At 36.0% G+C, this 21,865-nt stretch overlaps 1 protein-coding gene across 1 annotated transcript in view; it reads left to right on the top strand.

Annotated features, from left to right (window-relative positions):
• The window catches only part of LOC117426954 (partitioning defective 3 homolog B), a 242,904-nt gene that overhangs the window by 55,729 nt on the left and 165,310 nt on the right, over positions 1–21,865 (top strand). Inside the window, exon 3 of the mRNA XM_034045222.3 lies at positions 20,496–20,667. Within this exon, the coding sequence (XP_033901113.3) occupies positions 20,496–20,667 (172 nt within the window). The remainder of the gene's footprint in view (positions 1–20,495; positions 20,668–21,865) is intronic.

The raw sequence follows: 21,865 nt of genomic DNA, 5'->3' as shown, positions 1-21,865 counted from the left end.
TAAATAAGGATTATTTTAAAGACAGAAATAAAACCCAGGTTCTTTGTGGGCTTTAATAAACATATAAATAATTTGCAACACGTCATTAAAACGAGACAGTGGCTGTACAGTCATTTGGTTGAAAGCGCACGCTTGTTCCCACATCACTTTTTTGTGGTGCATGCATTACCCTGAGGTTTCACAGAACACAATATGTTTGGCTTCCACTTTCTCACTTTTTGTAATCGAGCCTGTTCACTGTGCAGGAGTTAAAATATGGTTTGGGCCCTGTTGTAGATATGATTGTATTAGTGTTTGAGCAGGCTAATTCCAGTGGCCTGATGGATTGTCAGTATTAATGTTTTCTAATATGGACAGCGTAATGGACACACGATCTGTCACCTCAATCCACTCCACCTCCTTTGTGCTGTAATGGCATTTACAAATATTGTGATGAGATGAACGAGCTTTCAGTGTATGTGAACCGTACGCTTTCTGTGTGGCAGGGGTATTGGGTTGCTGACCTCTCAGCTACTGAATGATATTAAAACCTGAGCCAGTGGTATTGCTAATAAAGGCACAAAGAAATAAGCCAGTTTGAGACAGAATTGCCTCTGGCAGGCTGGGCGGGTTATTGGTAATGGAGGCAGATGGGATTGAGGTTTACGTAAAATAAGATTGGCTGAGAGCAAGCACTTATGTACATTTCCAAGGCACTAGACAAACTAAACACAAAAACCAGCTTCTCATTAGAAACCTATAAATCCTTGCAGAGGTTCAGAGGGCTGCAATCTATCCCACAGCATCTGGATGATTGGAGTATGACGCTTTCCTCTGTAAATCAAAACACTGTGTTCATTAAGTTGGTATCAAAAACACAAATCTGTATGGGAATGTAATTTTGGAGTCTAAACTCGGCACATGCCAGGCTTTGGATTCGGTGGAGAAAATAGACCTATTTTTGAAACCTTGTACCCTCAAAGCTACTGTAATAGTTGTGAAAGTAAAAGCAGCACAGGGTTGTTGGTTATTCATGCAGTAACTACAGTACTGCAACACACCTTTTAGATACATGTTTAGCCCTGCCAAGTACCGTAACCCCATTTCCAAAGTATTTTTTATTTATTTACACTTTTTTTCTCATACAGTATTTATATTAATAAATATTCCACTTAAACAGAAATAATAAAATGCAATTCAAACACGCAGAGATGTTTGTGAATATTGTCAACACTGCGCTGCACAGGGTCTGTGAATACAACAAATCCAGGCTCTTGTATTCCTGTTTGTATTTTTAGACTCATACATCAACAAGATTAATGGACAGGTTTCAGTGCACTGGTGTACAGTTCTTTAGATTGATTCCATGCATTGTGGAGGATTTTCTTGTGGCATTGGCTTTGCACCAATATAGCCAGGGGCATAAGTTTTACAACCATATCATCTAATAAGATATATTTTTGTTGTAGGATACAGCTTATTGTATAGACAAATGAGGATTATCATTTAGAACAACAAAACAATTAATCTATATCTTTTAATATTAGTGGTGTACTGTATACTGTACATTATAATTGTATACAGATTTATGAATATATAGTTCTGTAATATTATCTATCTATCTATCTATCTATCTATCTATCTATCTATCTATCTATCTATCTATCTATCTATCTATCTATCTATCTATCTATCTATCTATCTATCTATCTATCTATCTATCTATCTATCGGCTAACTTCTCTATAACGAACCACCCTGGGACCTGGAGAAATGTTCGTTATATCAGGTTGTTCACTATAATAGGTTCTGGCATTTTTCTGTATCAGAATAATGACAAACCGGCAAATTTGAATTGAACATCAATATATTGTACCTTTATGAAGATTCCTTCACATTCAACATTTAAACGGTATTGTGACAAGGTACTCATGTCACATGTGTGGGTAACCGCATTGCAAGCCAGAGGAGTTGGAGTTGAAACGCTGGCACAGGAACGCAGGATTTATTAAACACAAAACAGAAAGTAAACAAATGGGTCATGTGACGCTACCAACTATGGTAACCCACAGAGGACATACACAAGACAGGCAGGCAGCAAGTCTCAATCGAGCACCCGTCTGTAAACAATCATTTGATCAAACATAACAACTCCAAAAAGCACACAAAACAAACCTGTTTGCACATATAAATTACGCCAACACTAATTTCCCACTGTGCAGGGCAATCGCCCTGCTGCAGGTATGTTTAAAAGAAAACAGTAAAGAAAAAATGAAAAAGGAAAGAAGGTACCCTTATATGTTGAATACAGTAATTACACGTCCTTTCTCTTGAAAAAAATATCCAGCGTAGATTGATCCTCACACCCGTTGCCTGGTTTCAGTGTCCTGTGTGTATAATTTATATATATATATATATATAGTGAGACAGCAGGGAGGAGTTTAAAGCCTCCCTGAGGAAAACATGTGCGTAGGCACGTTTGTTTAATTGTTTAATTTAATTGTTTCATTGTTTTAACTGTTTTATTGTTTAATTATCCCCTGCACCTGGGCGGTAATTGGGAATTGGGACCAGGTGCAGGGTATAAAGAACAGGCAGTTAGATTATTCAGGGCTGCTGAGTAGAAGGAAGCAGAAGAGAGGTGCTCTGCTTCCGAGCAGTCCAGAGAAAAAAATAGTAAGTGCTGTGTTAAGCCTGTGTGGTTTTTGTTGCGGTGTCAGGTAAACGGTTTAGCCGTCCTGCAAGTTAGTCAGGGAATAACCTGTTTAGTTAGCGCTCCAAAACGGAGTTAGGTGTTTGTTTTGTGTTTGTTTTGTTTTATTTTGTGTTTATTAAAAATATAGCTCGTCAGCGCTAGAAATTCCATTTCTGTGTACTTGGTCGTATTTTTAAAGGGGCACGAACCCGTGAGTGGTGCGAGTCGTTTACGCTATATATATATATATATATATATATATATATATATATATATATATATATATATATATATAGTGGTCACTTTAATTTCCTGTCAATGATATCTGTGCTTTCATTTAACTGTACTGTATTTTCAATCCATCCTGTCTAACGCGACAGGTGACCACAATTCTCTGACCCAGCAACGGACTCAAACCTGTATTAAGTAACAATTTTAGCGTGCTTTTATCTGTAATCAATAAACATACTGTAGCGTTTTAGGCAGGAGGCAGAAAACAAAGGGACACGCTTGGTTCTTGGTTCCAGTAATCATTTATATCGGACGCTGTCTCGCACCAGAGACCACCACTTTGCCAGCTTCACAGCTTACATACACAGGATGCAGCAATACAGGAACACAAGAACCATGGCACCCAGAACAGCAACAACAACAGTGAACAGCATGCAGCTCCTTCTGATAAGTCTCTTAACAGTGTTATGCTTACAGAGATGAAACCAAGAAAGTGAGTCTAGCAGAGATATGTACATTTTGTCATATGTCTTCAACAAGTTTGCTAGTTTAATGATGCAGACAATTATTTTTGGTGGTTATTTAATGTTGTTATTTAAATTTGTTTCTTTAGTGTTTGGCTTTTTGTTCATAAATTACTGGCTGTTATGTTACAGTAGTGTGTAACTGATACTGACAATATGCTCAGCTTCTTTTTCACTGCGATTGTATGTTGTAACTGGAAACAGATCCGGGGACGCTGGGTTAATTGTAAACTCAGTTATATAACTTATTTTTTTATTTTTTTATGTGGAATTACAATTTGAACTTTTATTTCAAACATTTTGTGTGACCAGCAGACAGGCAAGCATATTCATTGCTTTCACAAAATAATTTGCTTTGTAAATGCATTATCTAAATGAATGTAATTAAACTACAGTACTTCCTTTTTTCCTCTTCTAGTCTTTTACAGTGTAGGCCTATTTAAAACATACACACATACATAGTCTAATTACAGGAAGGCAAGTCAGACAAATAGAAAATTAATAAGATATGGGTCCTTTTAAGAGACCACCTGTGTTAAGAGGCTGCTATTTGACTGTTTAGTCATGATTTTGAAAATGGCTTGTAAAATTCCAGCAATGTGATTGGCAAGTAGCATTAGTAAGAACTTAAAGTATGATCCCTGCTTTTGTTTTTCTTTTACATACTGTAAAGCTATTTTATGAGCACAGTAACACACTCCAATGTATCTGGTACTGTGATACAGACTTATCTGGTTATTTGAGGTGTCTGTTTGTCTCGGTCCAACTGGGCACTCTGTTGTGTGTTATTGCTAACTCATTTTGAGCCCAGTATACTAAAACCCCCTTTCTTTCATTGGTTTTGTGAAGTCACACAAGCTCCAGTTTCCTTGTCTCTGGTGGTGTTTGGATAAAATCTTTAGTTTAACATAAAAGACCAACACATTTTTACCAACAAGTTTAAATTTATATTGAAGGTGACTCAAAGTACGTCAGAAATATTGAGCTCAAGTACAAAAACAACAACAAAACAAACATCCAAAACACCCTCTCAGTATCTCATTAAATAGATACTGCATTATCAGACACAGGCTCTTTGAGATCAAGCCCAGATTTCCACCTACATGCAAGAAATACAAATGATAAAATGCCTTTTGGGCCTTGGTGTAAACTCAGAAATATAAATATATATATTTGTTGCATAAAAACATCTATGTAATTTCTTAGTTTTTGTTTATGCACCAGTTTTATGAAGTACAGCATTAGCATAGCTGTATTTTCTACACTAGTGCTACAATATAACCTGCCCTACACCTCCATTTTTGGCTAATGTTACACATGGAACATCTTGAGAACCAGCTTGTGTAAAGTGAACCATTAATAAAACCTAAGGGGTCTAAATAATACATTAAAATGCCAAGTAACACAATTCACCCTGTGTGTGTGTGTGTGTGTGTGTGTCCTATATATATATATATATATATATATATATATATATATATATATATATATATATATATATATATATATATATATATATATATATAGGACACACACACACACACACACACACACTGCTGTGCAAAAGTCTTAGACACGTTGCATTTTTCTACTCTGATGCACTATGAACATCAACAATTTACTCAAAGCCTCCACTAGTGTTTTCTACTATTATAACAACCTTGACTTGAATAAGAAGTAAAAACATTGAGTGAAATAGCTTGCATCACTCGATTTTCAAGGTGTGGTATCCGAAGCATAATCAACAAGTACAGAGAAACATCATCTATAATTGACAGACCCAGGACTGGAAGACCCAAAAAGCTGTCTAACAAGGATGAGCAATACTTGAAGATAATATCCTTAAGGAATAAAAAGAAGACAAGAGTTGAATTGACAACATAACTGGCCGAAGGCACAGGTGTCGTTGTCCATCAAATCAACAGTACGAAGGTCGCTCTTGAAATCAGGACTTAAAGGATGTGTTGCAGTAAGAATACCTCTGTTAAGAAAGGGGAACAAGACTAAAAGGCTAAAATATGCACAAGAACACAGACATTGGACTATGGAACAATGGTCAAAGATGCTTTGGACTGTTGATGGATGGACACTTCTGCTAGTTCTGTCTTTGCATAAGGTTTAATTACTCTTTTTACATTGAAGCCAGAAATAGAATTGGCTACAAGGTAAACATCATTACATCTAAACACATTTCCTCTGCAATCATATTTTCCTCATTTGCAGCAGCCGTGTTTGGAGCTATCATTGAACACCAGGAAAACAGGGATAATCGGAGAAATAGCTGAAGAGCGGCTGGAGAAAGACTCCAATTATTGAATTTCCAGTAGTATGCCAGCAGTATACTAATAGTATATGATGCACTTCATTCTCCTGGGGGGCTTATTTCTCTAAGCTGGATACATGATTTAATTGAGTTATTTGGTAGTTACAGGGGCATTACTGAGCTTGTGAGATACAGGTGCATACTTTAGGATGTACTGTATGTTTAAACACATGCCATGTTGCATTAAGGCACACCAGCTACTCTGGCCAGACTCAAACCAATCAAGAGTTGATGACCTAGAGACCAATAAAGTCAGAGAGTAGGCATTTAAATGAAAGTTGCTGTTGGATTGGATTGCCTGGTTTATGGCTAAAGTACTATAACTGGTCTAATTTGGAATATAATACACTGTATTATGGCAATGCTAGAGAATTCTGTTTGAAACAAGGTTACTATTTACCAGTTTTGATCCTTTTGCATCCTAGAAATCAACAATCGTTTGCACAACAGTGATCCCTACTTGTGAAAGGCAGGGTAGCGGAGCATTTCATTGTCAGTATTAGGCCTTGGTGGTTCAAAGAGTTATGTTTGTCTACAGAACACTTTTAACTAAATAATAAAACTGAACTCAATTTCTTTACTGCTATGGTTGTGGAAGATAAGTTTGGGTTAAATAATTAATTTCCACTTGGAAGTCGAATACCCTTGCTGCCATAATGCAGAACTAGTTACTTAACTACATCCACATGTGTATGGCCTATTAAGCAGTCATTTCTCTTACAATTATTGATTCACTTAATATGGATTGCAGACCTTACTCCAAGGGTGAGGCCATCAGTCATTCCCCAGTCTGGTCTCCTGTATTTAGCGCATGACCAGAACATCTTAACCCTTTGATCAGCATATTTAAGTTTGTGGTTATGTTTAATGGCTTTTCGGAACAGTACCTTCTTAATGCTTGGGGGAACAAAACATCAGCATCCATGTTTACTCTTGGCAGTATTTAAAACAAATAAAAACCCAAATATATTCAATTTTGTTCATACTGTAACAACAGTATGAGCTATAAGAGCTCTTGATTTAAAATATGAAACACCAGTTTGAGGAAAAGTCTATCTGTAATGCTTAAAGTCCTTTTATTATTTTCTACTGTTGCAAATACCTGAGTAAATTATATTTCAGTATAACATATTACATAACTGTGCGGTATTGTAAATTAAAAATATCACCTTTAAACACAAAGGGTAAAAAAATGTATATATTCACATAGGGGAAGGAAAGGAAAAAAAAAAACATGAACAGAACCTTGGGATTTATTAACATGACTTACTGTTCCTACAGAGCATCTAATTAAAACACTGGTTTGTAACAGTTGAGAAAATGGCAGCAGAAACTGCTTTTTCAAGCAGCCATGTTGCACACTCAGGCATTGTAAATGATTATCAGATGTTACACTTTGCCACAAGAAGTTGATGAAACAGGAAAAAGTGCTAAAGTGAGACCATGCTGTTGTGTTACTGCAGTTTAGCTGTGAAGAGCTAGGTGGTGCTGGCAACCTGTTCTGTACAAGATTGTGGTGTTGGGCAGCTGGTAAGCTACCAGCTTTGATATTGGGAAGCCTACAGCATGCCTCCCCAGGGATTCAGTTCAAACCTCAGGCTTTACAAAGGTTTCAGTCCCTGAATGCCCCGCAGCAAGGGAGAGCCATTGCTCAAGCAGTGTGTTATTCCGTGCTGCTGCTTCATGATCGTCTTCCAGCAGGAAGTTAGCCAGACCCTGAGCGGCATTAATCTGAGGAAATGTCCCTTAATTAGAATCAGGAGGGGGGAACATTGTTTCAGCTTTTATCTCATGATATTGCAGTCATGTTTAATATCTACTGAGCTTTGTGTTGTTTTTTTATGGTCAAATATTTAATACTTGGAGAACAATCATATGGTACGATGGTAATCCTGAAGGTTTTTATTTGTCATTAAAGTAAATTAAGGGTCAAATGCTCTAAGCATTTCTTAGGATATACTGTATGTACTTTAAAGGTATAGTGACGCGAAACAATTACTAATTCAGTGTTTTTAATAAATCGTGTTTTCATGGACATTTGTGCAGCAAGCTCATTTGCATTCAACTTACTTTACGGTATTGTGTAGTTTGTGTACCTTTTAGGGTACAGGTAAGAGTTCCCGTTTTTATTAACTCAGTGGCAGAAGGGGCAAGAATTACAGGTCCACACCCCTAGTGAACTTTTCTAAAATCCCCCTCACTTTCTGCTTCTAGGAGTCTTTTCAGAAGCAGCCTTGTGGTTAGTAAACCTGATAAATATTTAGCCGAGATTGAAAGAAACCAAAACATAGGGTATTAAACAGCTACAGTACAACAATTCTTTAAGAAGCAAGGGAGTAGGGCTGTGAGAGGTTTCCTTTGTAAGAAGGATGGTGAAAGTCCCCAAAGTTTTCTATTGGTAATGCACCTTGCACCAAGCAACAATCACTATGGTTGAGACCTGCTGTCCATTTATTGTTTACTATGAATTCCCTTTGGCTCAGCAGCCATGGGCACACACTGTATTTCACACTGTGGGGGCTCATTAGAGTTGGGCAGCTGGGCTCTCTGGCCACTGCAAGGATTCCGTAAAGCTCTGAGGATTCTTGCATACTGCCCAGTCTACTTGCCAGATGCATTGGTCTTTCCTTTTTTTTGTTTTTTTGTTTTGCTTATTTAGAAGCATATCTTAATTAAAATACTTAGATATGTATGCTGCCACCAAATACTATATTAAAACAGCTATTTATTAGCAATATGTTTCTAGCAAGTGAAGCCTATGGCGACCAGACATTGACTCGCTATGGTGAACATAATTAATGGAGTCTTGTTTTTTTCCTCAGATGGGTAAAGTGGACTTCTCATTGTGTTTAGCTTTTTTAATGTAATACAGTGCAGATTACAGACCATGTTCCTGGTTTGGGAAGATTGCAGGTTGATTTTCTATCTATAATTTAAAATGTACACAGAAAACCGCAAACCTGTTTCAAAAGGGCTGTTCTGTCCCTGCATGTGCACTGCACATGTTCCTGTTGTAATGTGTAGGTTTAGTTTATAAGGTTAGATTTCCCGTAGAGTGCTCTTTAAATTCATAGCTAAGAGGTGATGGATGCCAATATCCCCTATTTCAAGACATGTAATGAAGTACTGAGTCAGAAGCCCAGACTACAGTGTATTTTTAACTTGGGTACATGCAAAATTGCTAATTTTGCTATATGTACTACACTGTAAAAAAATACCATATTTTTACGGTAAATTCATCTTAATATTGAATTAATAAAACTGTATTTGTAGATTAATTATAGTGTATATTTCCGTATTATTAAAGGTAAATCATTTTCTTTAAGTATCTGACACTACTATTGAACCACTTTTACCGTAATAAAAAAAAACCCTGAAAAAAATCAATATTAAGATAAATTTGTCGTAAAATTACGGTATTATTTTTACAGTGTACATAATAATCTGTCATGACTAATTTTTGTTATTTAATGTAGCTAAACTTGTAACTGACAGAAGTGAATATGAAATGAAATTGCTGTCTTGCCAATGAAAAACGAAGAGATATACCAGATTTATTATTTTACTGATTTTTAAACTTTTCGTACTGACGCTATGAACTAATAAAACATATAAAAAAAGGAATATCATTAGAGATTGTGTTTGAATCATCTTATTCTGTAGATAACTTTGGGGTCAAGTCACAATGCCTTAATCTACAGTACTCCGTACATCTTCATATTTCATTGAATTGCCTCAAACCATGCTGGACTTCACAGCTAAACTTAAAAAAAAACTAAAAGCTTGCCTGTTTTAATCCATGAAAGTAATGACACATTTTCATTTTCTTCAGTTAGATGATCATTAAACAAGTTTCAAATTAACATTAACATTCCCATAAATAATCTGAAAAACAGCAACAGAGCAACAAATGGGTCTCTATGGGTTGCAGTAATCAGTAATTTCTGGCTGATTTTGTAGATTACTAAATTATAATTTTGGGTTTGCTGTCTGAAATGGTGTTCAGACAAATAATTTAGCCTATGTGTGCTTGTCATAAGGATGGCTGGTGGATGGCGTCACAGACTCGGAAGATACAGACACGCAAGGCAGTACTGGGGTATGCTAAGCGCTGCCTGTGCATTTATTTAATAAACAAAAACAAAACACTTTACCAAAACAAAACGGCTCATTGGTCAAAACGAAACAGACAAATAATAACTATAACAGCAAACAAGTATCGTGCTGGTTTTGAGCCAGCATGTATAGCAATTGTTTCTTTTCAATGTTTTTTTTTTTTTTTGTTACCTCCTCACTCCTGTTCTCTATTCCTAGACACTATTCTCCGACAAATGATTTCTCCTGTCTTATATTCTGTGGCTGAAGCCCAATTAATCACAAAAATAATGTGATATCTTGAAACAACTGTAAGTCGCCCTAGATAAGGGTGTCTGCTAAGAAATTTATATATATATATATATATATATATATATATATATATATATATATATATATATATATATATATATATATATATATAATCAGTAATTAACAATTACATAATTAAGGCTCCAGCCACATTCTCACATGTATTTTGGCATTATATATATATATATATATATATATATATATATATATATATATATATATATACACATACACATAAAAACAGACATAACTCATAATCAACAACAAAATAATATCTACAGTCATGAAGGGGCGGGCACCCCGTCACAACTTTAATGCTCAGTCATCAAAGACAGCTTATATACAGATACAGTGCCTTGCGAAAGTATTCGGCCCCCTTGAACTTTGCGACCTTTTGCCACATTTCAGGCTTCAAACATAAAGATATGAAACTGTAATTTTTTGTGAAGAATCAACAACAAGTGGGACACAATCATGAAGTGGAACGAAATTTATTGGATATTTCAAACTTTTTTAACAAATAAAAAACTGAAAAATTGGGCGTGCAAAATTATTCAGCCCCTTTACTTTCAGTTCAGCAAACTCTCTCCAGAAGTTCAGTGAGGATCTCTGAATGATCCAATGTTGACCTAAATGACTAATGATGATAAATAGAATCCACCTGTGTGTAATCAAGTCTCCGTATAAATGCACCTGCACTGTGATAGTCTCAGAGGTCCGTTTAAAGCGCAGAGAGCATCATGAAGAACAAGGAACACACCAGGCAGGTCCAAGATACTGTTGTGGAGAAGTTTAAAGCCGGATTTGGATACAAAAAGATTTCCCAAGCTTTAAACATCCCAAGGAGCACTGTGCAAGCGATAATATTGAAATGGAAGGAGTATCAGACCACTGCAAATCTACTAAGACCTGGCCGTCCCTCTAAACTTTCAGCTCATACAAGGAGAAGACTGATCAGAGATGCAGCCAAGAGGCCCATGATCACTCTGGATGAACTGCAGAGATCTACAGCTGAGGTGGGAGACTCTGTCCATAGGACAACAATCAGTCGTATACTGCACAAATCTGGCCTTTATGGAAGAATGGCAAGAAGAAAGCCATTTCTTAAAGATATCAATAAAAAGTGTCGTTTACAGTTTGCCACAAGCCACCTGGGAGACGCACCAAACATGTGGAAGAAGGTGCTCTGGTCAGATGAAACCAAAATCGAACTTTTTGGCAACAATGCAAAACGTTATGTTTGGCGTAAAAGCAACACAGCTCATCACCCTGAACACACCATCCCCACTGTCAAACATGGTGGTGGCAGCATCATGGTTTGGGCCTGCTTTTCTTCAGCAGGGACAGGGAAGATGGTTAAAATTGATGGGAAGATGGATGGAGCCAAATACAGGACCATAGGAAATAACCATTAGGAAATATTGCTATGTTTTTAAACTAAACCATTGCTGTAGCACCTGACCTGAGGTATACTTTCAATTGATTGCAGTAATTACACCAGCAAAAGATGTTATTTGTTTTAGAGTAGTGTTTTGACATACTGGTAAATTCATAAATGTTTGGTTTCTCTTTGTTTTGAAAGCCATTCCAGTTTGAGGAAATGGTTCTCCTGCTTTACACACTAAAATATTGTAAGATTTCAAAAAAATGTAAAAATACTCGCTAGTCTCCCGTGGCTTCAGAATATTTAATGCTTTGTTCTGCCTTGCAACAACAAAATTACTTACTTATCCCCGTGGTTCATACAGAACATGCCACAGCTAGATTCTTATTATTTAAAGCAATATGGAACACTAGTAGTTGCTATGACAAGAAAATGTTTCATTCAATGCCTGGATAAGCCTGGTCTCCTAGCTGTTAAGCAATGCAAAATAAATAAATAAATAAATTCCAACAAAAAAATGCAGGTCTACCCATCTACAGACATTGAATTTGTTTGATTACCAGAGCTCTGGGTAACAGGGTTATTTATCAGCAGTAATCAATCTTATTAGTATGGAGATGATATGAACATAGATTCTATTGATGTTTCATAACCCAGGCTCCAGGAATATAGTAAACCATTATAAATGCACTTTTTTTTCCCTCTGTATGCAATTCCTCTGTAATAAACATCAGCGAGCTCTGTGGTAAAGGCAAGGTGATTTATTTTCTGCCAGACCTCGCTTTAAAACTCGTCAGTATACTGAACTTTCTGTGTCTAATCTGATATTCTTGGCAGGGTCTGGAGACAGTTGTCACAGATCAACAGTGAATTATTTCTTTTGTTCCTCAGAAATGTGTCTCCAGTCTTCTGTTCTGGGCTTTCTCAACTTGACTTCTGATAAGGTTTCTTATGCTGTATTGAAAAAACAACACATCTCTGTAGTGTGTGCTCAGCCTGTTATTGTTTTAATGCATATTTCTGTCACATTAGGCGGTAGGCATGGACATTTTATTATACACCGGAGACTACATAAAATAAATGCAGCTTCTAAAAAGTTGTATTCCTTATTGGAGTAGAAGCCTTCAAATATGGTTTGTTTTACAGGAAACTTAGAAACACAAGGAACAAAAGAAGAATTCTGCAGTGTGGGTTGCATTCTTTTTTTCTGTTCCAATGTTACATTAACAACTTCTTATTCTGTTTCCTGATATAATTTTGAAGTGCAGAAAAGCTAATTTTGTTGCATTTGTATTTTGCATTTTAATATGTATCTGTGGTGTTAATTCTTCTAGCTTACTGGTTTCAAAATTACTTGTTAACAAGAAACGTTGCCTAACTGCAAATTACTTCAAACCCTGTATTTAGCAGCTACAGTGATATGTCCAATGTGTGTTGACCTTGCCAATCTTGGCTTAAATGTTTTGGCAACTGAATTAGTAATTTTCCACATCCAATTGGGCACTGTAATTGGGATTGAAGGGGATCTCCCTAGTGGCACTGGGATAATGGTAATTCCTGAAACTTGATCCTTTATCTATTTGGGAATGAATGGAACATCTGATTTAGTTTGATTTTAAATATGAGATCTAAGAGATCCTCGCTTCATTCCCTAGTCTAAGGGGAGATTCTGTACCTGACCTAATCGAACCTGTTTCCAAAATGTAGACATCTGTTCAAGATTTGGCAGTGGATTTGCATGTATTTCCTTTGATTTACTACTACAATGGAAAGCAAATGCTATTCCTTTTTAACATTAGTCCTCACTGTGTGGGCTTCGAGAAACTGTGATGGGCTTGGGGTTTTGAGATACTGTAAGGGTGGAAACAGGTTAAGGAAACCATTAACAAAATCTGTAAGTGTCACCATTACCTCCTTAGCCCATTCTGGATCATGTTTCTCACACACTTGGTTACAATGTGAAAAAGTGTCAAAAGAGCATGGAGCTGAAGTGGGCTTAACACCATTGTGTATTACTTTGTGTAGAGTTTGGATATGGTTTTACATGCAAATTTGTTTACAGAAATGTGTGGAATATAAAATTAAGGTATAATATGAAGAAGAAAAAAATACTCAAATGGTGTCTCTATTTGAATTTAGGTGAGGCTTACATTTTCAGGCACCTGGCACACAGGTTAACAAACTAATGTTTTTACACGCAAGACACCTGTCTCCAGAACTTTCAAATTGCAGGGTTTATGATTAGCATTTTCCAGACCATGACATCCTTTTTCATTGTTCAGAATCACAATTCTGTTCAACTCTGCTGGTCTCCGGTTAGCAATGGCTTCTGGGAAATCGCACCATTGTGCTTCTCTGACAGGATGGAAATGGGTTTGCTGATACACCTGTGTAACTCTTGTGTCATTGTTTCTGCTGACTCCTCAGTTTTACAAATCAGAGACCACGCTAGGTGTCTACTGTCACAGTCTGACCAGACAGTGTAATTCCATTGAGGAAAAGTCTTGGAAACCAGAATTTTTGCAATGTGTGCACCTGTTACGGTAGTTAAACTCAGTATTACCCCTTTTTGAAACTCCTTTACCTTTGCATTATAGTTTGCTCTGTATTTGTGTAGGAGTGTGGCAAAGTGGTTGCAGTGCGCAGGTGTAGGGGTGATACAGTGTCAAGGCCTCTTACATGAATACCAGTGACAGTGTACAATATCAAAATAATATCCACTGATGGTGTTTCTTTTGAATTTTGATGTATTCACCTACAGTACCTTAAAACTGCCATTGATGAACAGCAATTCCCTCATACAACATGGCACACCATAGCTCTTGATTGCTGCTGATAAATGGTCTTGTTGGTATTTTTGTTAATTCCTGAAGCATCACATCAAAATCAAGTGAAAGAAATAGCTATAATATATTTTCTTTGTAAATACATTTCCTCCCCAAATGTATGTATGCCACAAGTAACATAAAAAGGAAAGATGGGAGTCACAGAAAGAAAAACAATTTGATCAGAAGTTTAAACATAGGTAAAGCACAGTGCACATTGTTTGGTTATTTAATCTTTTATTCCTTAAGATTCTGCAATATTGTCTTCCTGGCCAAACAACTGACATAATTGTAAATGAATGCTGTAGTATGAAAGGCACTAATTTATCATAAGTAAATTAATTAATTTATCAGAGCATTTGCGCTTTTGTCACCCTGCCAGCATGGTCAGCTGTTTTCTTCCCTGAGAAGAGGGAGCCATGTCATTGTGTTTGACAGCTTTTGATTTTCTTGTCAGATGCAATTTAGCAATAATCTGATTCCCTCTGCTTTAACTATGCAATACAAACTGTGTATAATAGTATAATACTCATTCAGGTCTATTCTAACCTGTTGGGAAATGCATTGCATAGCTGTTCATTTTCCCAACAGTTCGGTTAGTATTTAAATGTTCAGGCTGTTATATACAGTACCTCATTACTGTAATGTATGTAATGTACTGTATGTGGCAATATCCCAATACAAAATACAACCTTTAAAATACAAACCCAAAATAATGTCTGCATCATGATTCCTACATTTTAGCGTACAGGATTATAATTTGAAGTAGGATCCAAACAAGTGCAACAAGTCTAACTTTTCAGCTCCCTTTTCTTGCAGAACCCCATTGAAAATTGAACGTAATTTTTAAAACTGTGGGGCGAGAATTGCTCTCCAAGTACTAGTAGCTTCTTTGAAGTCTTTTCTCTTTATTTGTACAAACTTGACCCACAGACACCTTGTTGAGGGATCTTTCGGAAATGCATGGATGCTATGTCCAGTATTATAAGAGTGCCCACAGAACGGAATAACACACCGCTGTACCATGGTGACCATTTTTACCTTCACTGATTGATAAACAAGCCGGATCCAATGCTCGCTTCTGCAGTACACTGCCTGTTTGTTCTCAAACTGACGTTACTGGCAGCAGTTGCCAGATCGCGTTGATTTTTGGTTGGCAGTTGCTATGGGTACAACTGCTGTACATATTAGAATAATTCTATTTTTCCGTTGATGTGTCACTTGACTCGAAATTACGTCATTATTCTCCTGGAGGATAGGGTGTAATTTATGAATATGGCTACAGCAGCTGGAACAATAACATGCGTATGGCTGCTGTACATATTAGAAGAATGCTGATGTGCCACAATATGGCTACAGATCTTACATTGAAGCGCCATCTACTGATGATACCAATGTATACACATTGCGTGTAAATGCTGTTTTATTATTTATCACTCAAAGGCATGTGGTAATAAAACATTTAATAAAGACTTAAGTCATTCAAACAAACATATTCTGTAACTAGTACTGTACTTATTTAATAACCCAATGGCAGGCAGTTGAGGATTCTTTGGCATCCCTGGAGTAGGCAGTGGTCCTGTTGGTCCCATCAATAATTTATCTCTAAATCTGTTTTAAATTTGAATTACGAAAGCTCAAAGTCGGCAGAGACTTAAAAATAAAATCCAAGATGACCGCTGGATGAAAATTAAAGTGAGGTTTTATGCATAAAAAAGTATTTCTTACGCGTTGTAAAATATATATTTTTTTGTGTTTTTTTTTTTTTCAAATTTCAGATATGTTTGTTAGATGAAAACTGTTTTTACAAAAGTCGATTTCGATTTTTTGATAGTTAAAATCAGAAATTACATTTGCCCACCCTTCTATAAGTGGATAACTACCGAAAGCCAGGACTGTGTCTTAGCTCAGTCGACGCCATCTCACTATCCCACCCATGTCACGCGTCCCATGTGACCAACTACGGGAAAAATAGAATACTGTGCATTTTTCCGGCGCGCTGTACCTGGAAACATTTCGTTTTTGTTTGGGCCGCTCGGGAGAGACGTCAAATCAATGTTTATTAGAAGTTAAGCAAAAAATATAAACAATGTATACATTTTTAAAAAGGTATTATAATGTACTTTATTTATATGTTGTCAACAAAAAATGTATTTTACATGCTACTTACACTTTAAGTATAATCTGTTTAATATTTCTGAAAAATTTATTATTATTATTATTATTATTATTATTATTATTATTATTATTATTATTTATTATTATTATTATTATTATTATTATTATTATTAAGTGTAACACATTTAGTTTTATAACCGATTTTTCAGAAATATCTGTATGAAATCACGGAACCATCAGTTTATAACATTTAAATGCACAATAATGAAAACTGCATTAATCTGCATTAGGCTACTTGAAAACTGAATAGAAATCGAGGTTGATTGCAAGTTCAATTGCTAAAAATATCTAGAGCACAATACTGTGTATACTGCATTTGTACCACGATCTGGTGGTATTGTGTTACACTGTATTACATTATATATACAGCAGTTTTTATAGACCAAGACTGAATGAGAAATATGTCTGTGTTTGGTCTGTGGAAAAGGTGGCAATATTAATCACTTCAGTTCATTATGTCCACATTTCATTAGCTCCTGAAAGTCTGTTTGGTGCACTGGATTAATGCAATGGCTAAATGAATTGTTATTTTCCCTCTGGGACCCTTATTTGAACCTACATGAATCTTCTGCATTTGGAGTAATTCAGCTTTGACAGCTGTGTAGATCACAAATGAAGGCTAGTTTACATGCTAACAGGCTATCACAATCAAGGCTGCCAACTGTCCAAGTTTCAGTGTAAATATTCTGAAATTTTTTTAGATGCTTTTTGTATTTACTTGAACACCAGGTGTGGTGTATTCTATTGTTCTTGGATGGCAGGAATCAGCCTACCTTGAATTCTGCATACCTTCAGAAGCTGCTTTAGTAGTTCATCTCTACGGGTGATTGCATGCGATCATGTTGGGTATTCTTGAACTGAAGTGGTACAGATACTGTATACCAAACCAATAGAATACCCTGCTCCAACACAAACAAGACTGAGAGCCTGAAGCTCCCCCCAACACACACAAACACACACACACATAATAAAACGTTAGACCTTAACTTTATATTTTAACAGTTGTTTTTTTCCCCCGATTTCATGTAAATAGCGTATTTTTTCCTTAACTGCAAAAAGTCCAGATTTTGCAAAATACATAAGTGTATCACAAATTCAACATTAAAATCAGTTTATAATACATAAGCGTATAACAAATTTAACATTAAAATCAGTTTATAATTTTTTTTTTACACTTCACGAGTGAACATTTAGCTGACACACTAAACCTGGGTTTCTAACAAATGAAATCTGAATTTTTAAATATTTTTTTACACTTGGTAAGTCAACATTAACCTAGCATTTGTAACAAATAAATCGGTGAAAAAATACATGGGGAATACAATCTGGCATCATAAAGAACATTATATTTTTGTCTTTTAATAATTACATTCTCATTGATTTTGATTTTGTTTTTATTTCTGTAGTAATCTTTGGTCCATTGTGATGTGAACAGCGTGTAGCGCAAATACAAATAAAACAAATGTATTTCTATATCTGCTCGCTTCATTCGTGCCGCTCGCTTCGTTTGCGGTGTGCATTACTCCATTTAAATCAATAGTTTTAATTATTTTATATTCGTTCGCGTCCGGTGTGCATAGCCCTTTAACATGCAAGCCCATGGCCATTGACGCGTTTCATTTGGCATTGTGTGCTGCAGAGCTGCCCTTACACTCTGTCGTTTTATGACTTTTAAGAATGTGTTTCTTAACATTTATGTATTTAGCTAAATCTGGACTTTTTTTTGTTAAATTTAGGAAAAAATACACAATTTACATTGTCCGGGGAAAAAATACCTGTTAAAAACATTAGTGCTTTTTTTTACACTTGTTGCCCCTGTTCACAGCAGTTTCACTGACACACTCACCACTTCAAACATAATTTCTCCGGTTCTACAAGTCCTAGAGTGATCGTCAACGGCTCATTTGAAAGGTAAGAAGGGAAGACTAATTAGCTGTCGTTTATGTATTTATTTAAAATGTTCTAGGATTTTGAGAGGTAACTACTGTATGGATGACTCCTATGAATCTTGATAATCTTCAGTCTGTGATACATATTCAGATGTTCAAATGCATATTCCTGGGGTTAAGGAGTTGTCAATCTTTTTTTTGCGTGTTGCACAGTACTTAGAATATATTACGGATCCTAAAGTCACACTAATCATCAGGATTAATGACATTTGTGGCACACCATGAACACTTCCTGCATGTCGCTTGAGCAAATTAGTCCCTACTTCTCTGATAAATCAAAGCCCATCAAGATATATTGTGGCTGGAAAAAAAAAAGTTTTAAAAAGGGTAAATTGTATTTATCATAAAAGCGCTTGTGATGGGGAGGCAAGATCTGCAATTAAACTCCAGTAGAATTAAATTGATGAGTCGCTGCAATATCAGGGGTATTTTAAATTAAAGCACAGGGCGAAGGCGGTGTGAAATATTTGTAAATGAAAATGGAGGAGGTTTTGGTTAATGAAGTGCTGGTTTATTAACCGCTTCTTCCATTAACTCTGAGTGTGTGTAGGATTTTATAGTAGCTCTCGGAGCATTTTAAAGCTAACGTTTCTTAATGATTGAAGGGTATCCCTGCAGGTATTCTGAACCTAGTTGAGCTTTCAACAATAATTTAAAGAGGATACATAAATGTGTTGTTTTTAGTTTTGTATAACAAAAATAAAGGGGAATTATTAAAAAAAGAACACACTTAAGACTTTTTTTGGAAAACTGATTACCCTGCATTCATATTTGTTTAGTTCGGTGACATATAATAAAGTAAGTACAGGAATAATCTGTTCTGTAATACAAGTATTTTAGCAATGCTAATAAATCTGAACTAAGCACTTTACACTGCTATTATCTGTACTTTTTATTCTTTGTACAACTCTAAGTGTTACATATTTTTTTCAGTTTTTGTATTGATGTTAAATGGAAAACCTTATTATCCCACTGGGCAGAGTTTGTTCACAGGCTAGCTGCTGTAGATATTCCAAGGTCCAAGCTTAAAACTAGTCAGTCTGTCATTTGATAAGTTTAAAAGCTTTATGAAGTGTGCATAGGACCTTATCACAGTTTGAATAGCCATAGACTTTTTTTGTTCACCACTGAAATATTGAAATGTTCTCGATTTTTGAATGATTCGATGTCAAACTTTGAATATGAGTACCTACAGCTCTATGACTAGTTGTTTTTCTTATTTAATTAGTTAGTGAGTACTAAATTGACATTGATGGACACTTTTTAGTAGTGTGTGTCTCAGAAACTTGATAGTTGAATTATATTATTAGTAATTGTAATATTGCTAGCAAATACTAGTTATTTTTTGCATAGGCAATGATGGGACTACATAATACCAGCATGGCTTGTGTTTCGTCAGCAATGCTGAAACAACACAGAGAAAGACCACTCCTGTCTGAATAATTGCATAGTCACTCCTGTCTGCATAACTGCATAGTCAGTATTAAAGTGAATAGGCATGGATTCTACTATAGAGACAACGTCCAGTAAACATTCTGTTTATTGGAACTCTGTACAGATGATTTAAATACAGAGATTGAGAGAGTATGAAAGAAGTATGTTGGGGTCTCTGGATGTCCTCTATAGTATCTTAATTCACAAGGTAAATGTGTTTAATTTATTTGGATGACTTTAGGGCTTTAGTTGTGGTATTGTAAATATTCTAATGCACTACTACTATCAAGGGTGAAATTCAGTGCTATGACGGAAGATGTCTGTGTACAATAAGCCTCTCCATCATACCACACTTTTACATTTAGAGAGGTGTTTATTGACATGATGTTTCAGAGTATGCTGCAATGATGTTTGTCAAAATACCGTCACCATGGCCTTGCCTAAATAAATAACACATTCACATCTTACACAGAATAATGTAGTTTTGTTGTTTTTTTTTTAATATGCTTTAAAAAAAAAAAATATTGCTTTGTGCTTATTTTTTTATTTTGTGTGTTTGTTTAATAGCTTATTGCTTACTACGAGGAGCAGGAGACACCGCAGAGCGAGGGCCTTAATGGCAGCCTGACAGGAAGACGGAGCCCCCCAGACCACTTTGAGAATGGAGTGTCTGCCCAGCTTGCTGTCTTCCAGCCAGTCAGCGGAGAGATTGAGGTCAACTCTTCTGCACTGAAATCCAGTATGTGACCCAAGAGTTCTATTGAATTGGTCTGTGCAGGCTTGGTGGAAAGATACACTATGGGTGACAGGAAGGAGTTAATATTTACTAGTTTACTCCAGTGTCATATTATATATCTAGTACTACTGTATCTGCAGTGTAATTTGGGTCACAGACACAAGAAAGTAGTAAAAACACAAAGCAACGCACTTGCTGTCTTCACTGTGAGTGTGTATAACTAAAGTTTTCATACTACACTCTATGAGCCAGCTGAATGTGAAACTAGCCCCACTGAACGTGCTTTGATATGCTTAGAGATGATAACATGCATAAATAACTATCTGGAAGTTTATGTTCAAGGAAACGGTGGCCTTGTACAACAGGGTTCTCTTGTCTGCATATTTAAACAAGGGCATCAGCTGTCATCAGCTGTTGCTGAATGTGTTTAAACCAAGAAAACCTACACCACACACACACACACACACACACACACACACGTTTGTATTGCATTGAGTCTCACTATTTTTATTTACTATTTCTAACTCCAGTCAGACAAAACTCCACACAGGGTGAAAGTCGACAACAAACTAAATATGTTGGCACTTTTTTCTTTTTTTTTTTTTTAAGGCATATTTAGTTCTTAAAGAACTAGAACATTTTATGTAGGCTTTGGACATGTCATTGTCTCATGTTTGATTCCTTTTTTAAATAAACAGAGTTCAATATCCTGTATACAAATAAAGATGCCAGCAGCGAAATACTGTTTGATATGTAAACCCTAAATGCAGAAGGTCATCAGATCCTGTTAGTGAAAACTGTGATTTAGGGAGAAAAGGCAGCAATTTGTTTTGGGTATTTACATAAAACAGTGCTTAAAGTGCTCATCATAGAAACAATTAGATTTAATGGACAATTCCTCAAGCAGCATTTTAATAATTCATATTTTGAACATTTTTTTTGCTTCAGTGTTTCCATTGTCTGTGTTGATTGTAAATATCATGAGTAATATTAGTAGTTGGTGCCAGGATTTACACATACTGTACGTGTACGGAGGCCAGCCCTTTCAAACTATTGAAGCCCAGCCTAATGCAGTATAATTCCTAAAATACAACTAAAAGTGTTTGAGTGGCGTTACTAAGATCCTTCACTGCTTAGATAATTAAAATGGACCAAGCTGTTGTTAAATGACTGTTTTCTGTCAATAAACTCAGTCACTGTA

This window comes from Acipenser ruthenus, chromosome 11 (genome assembly GCF_902713425.1).
Source record: "Acipenser ruthenus chromosome 11, fAciRut3.2 maternal haplotype, whole genome shotgun sequence".
NCBI classification, from domain to species: domain Eukaryota; kingdom Metazoa; phylum Chordata; class Actinopteri; order Acipenseriformes; family Acipenseridae; genus Acipenser; species Acipenser ruthenus.
Note: the sequence above shows the minus strand (reverse complement) of the source record. Positions and strands in the feature narration are given on the sequence as shown.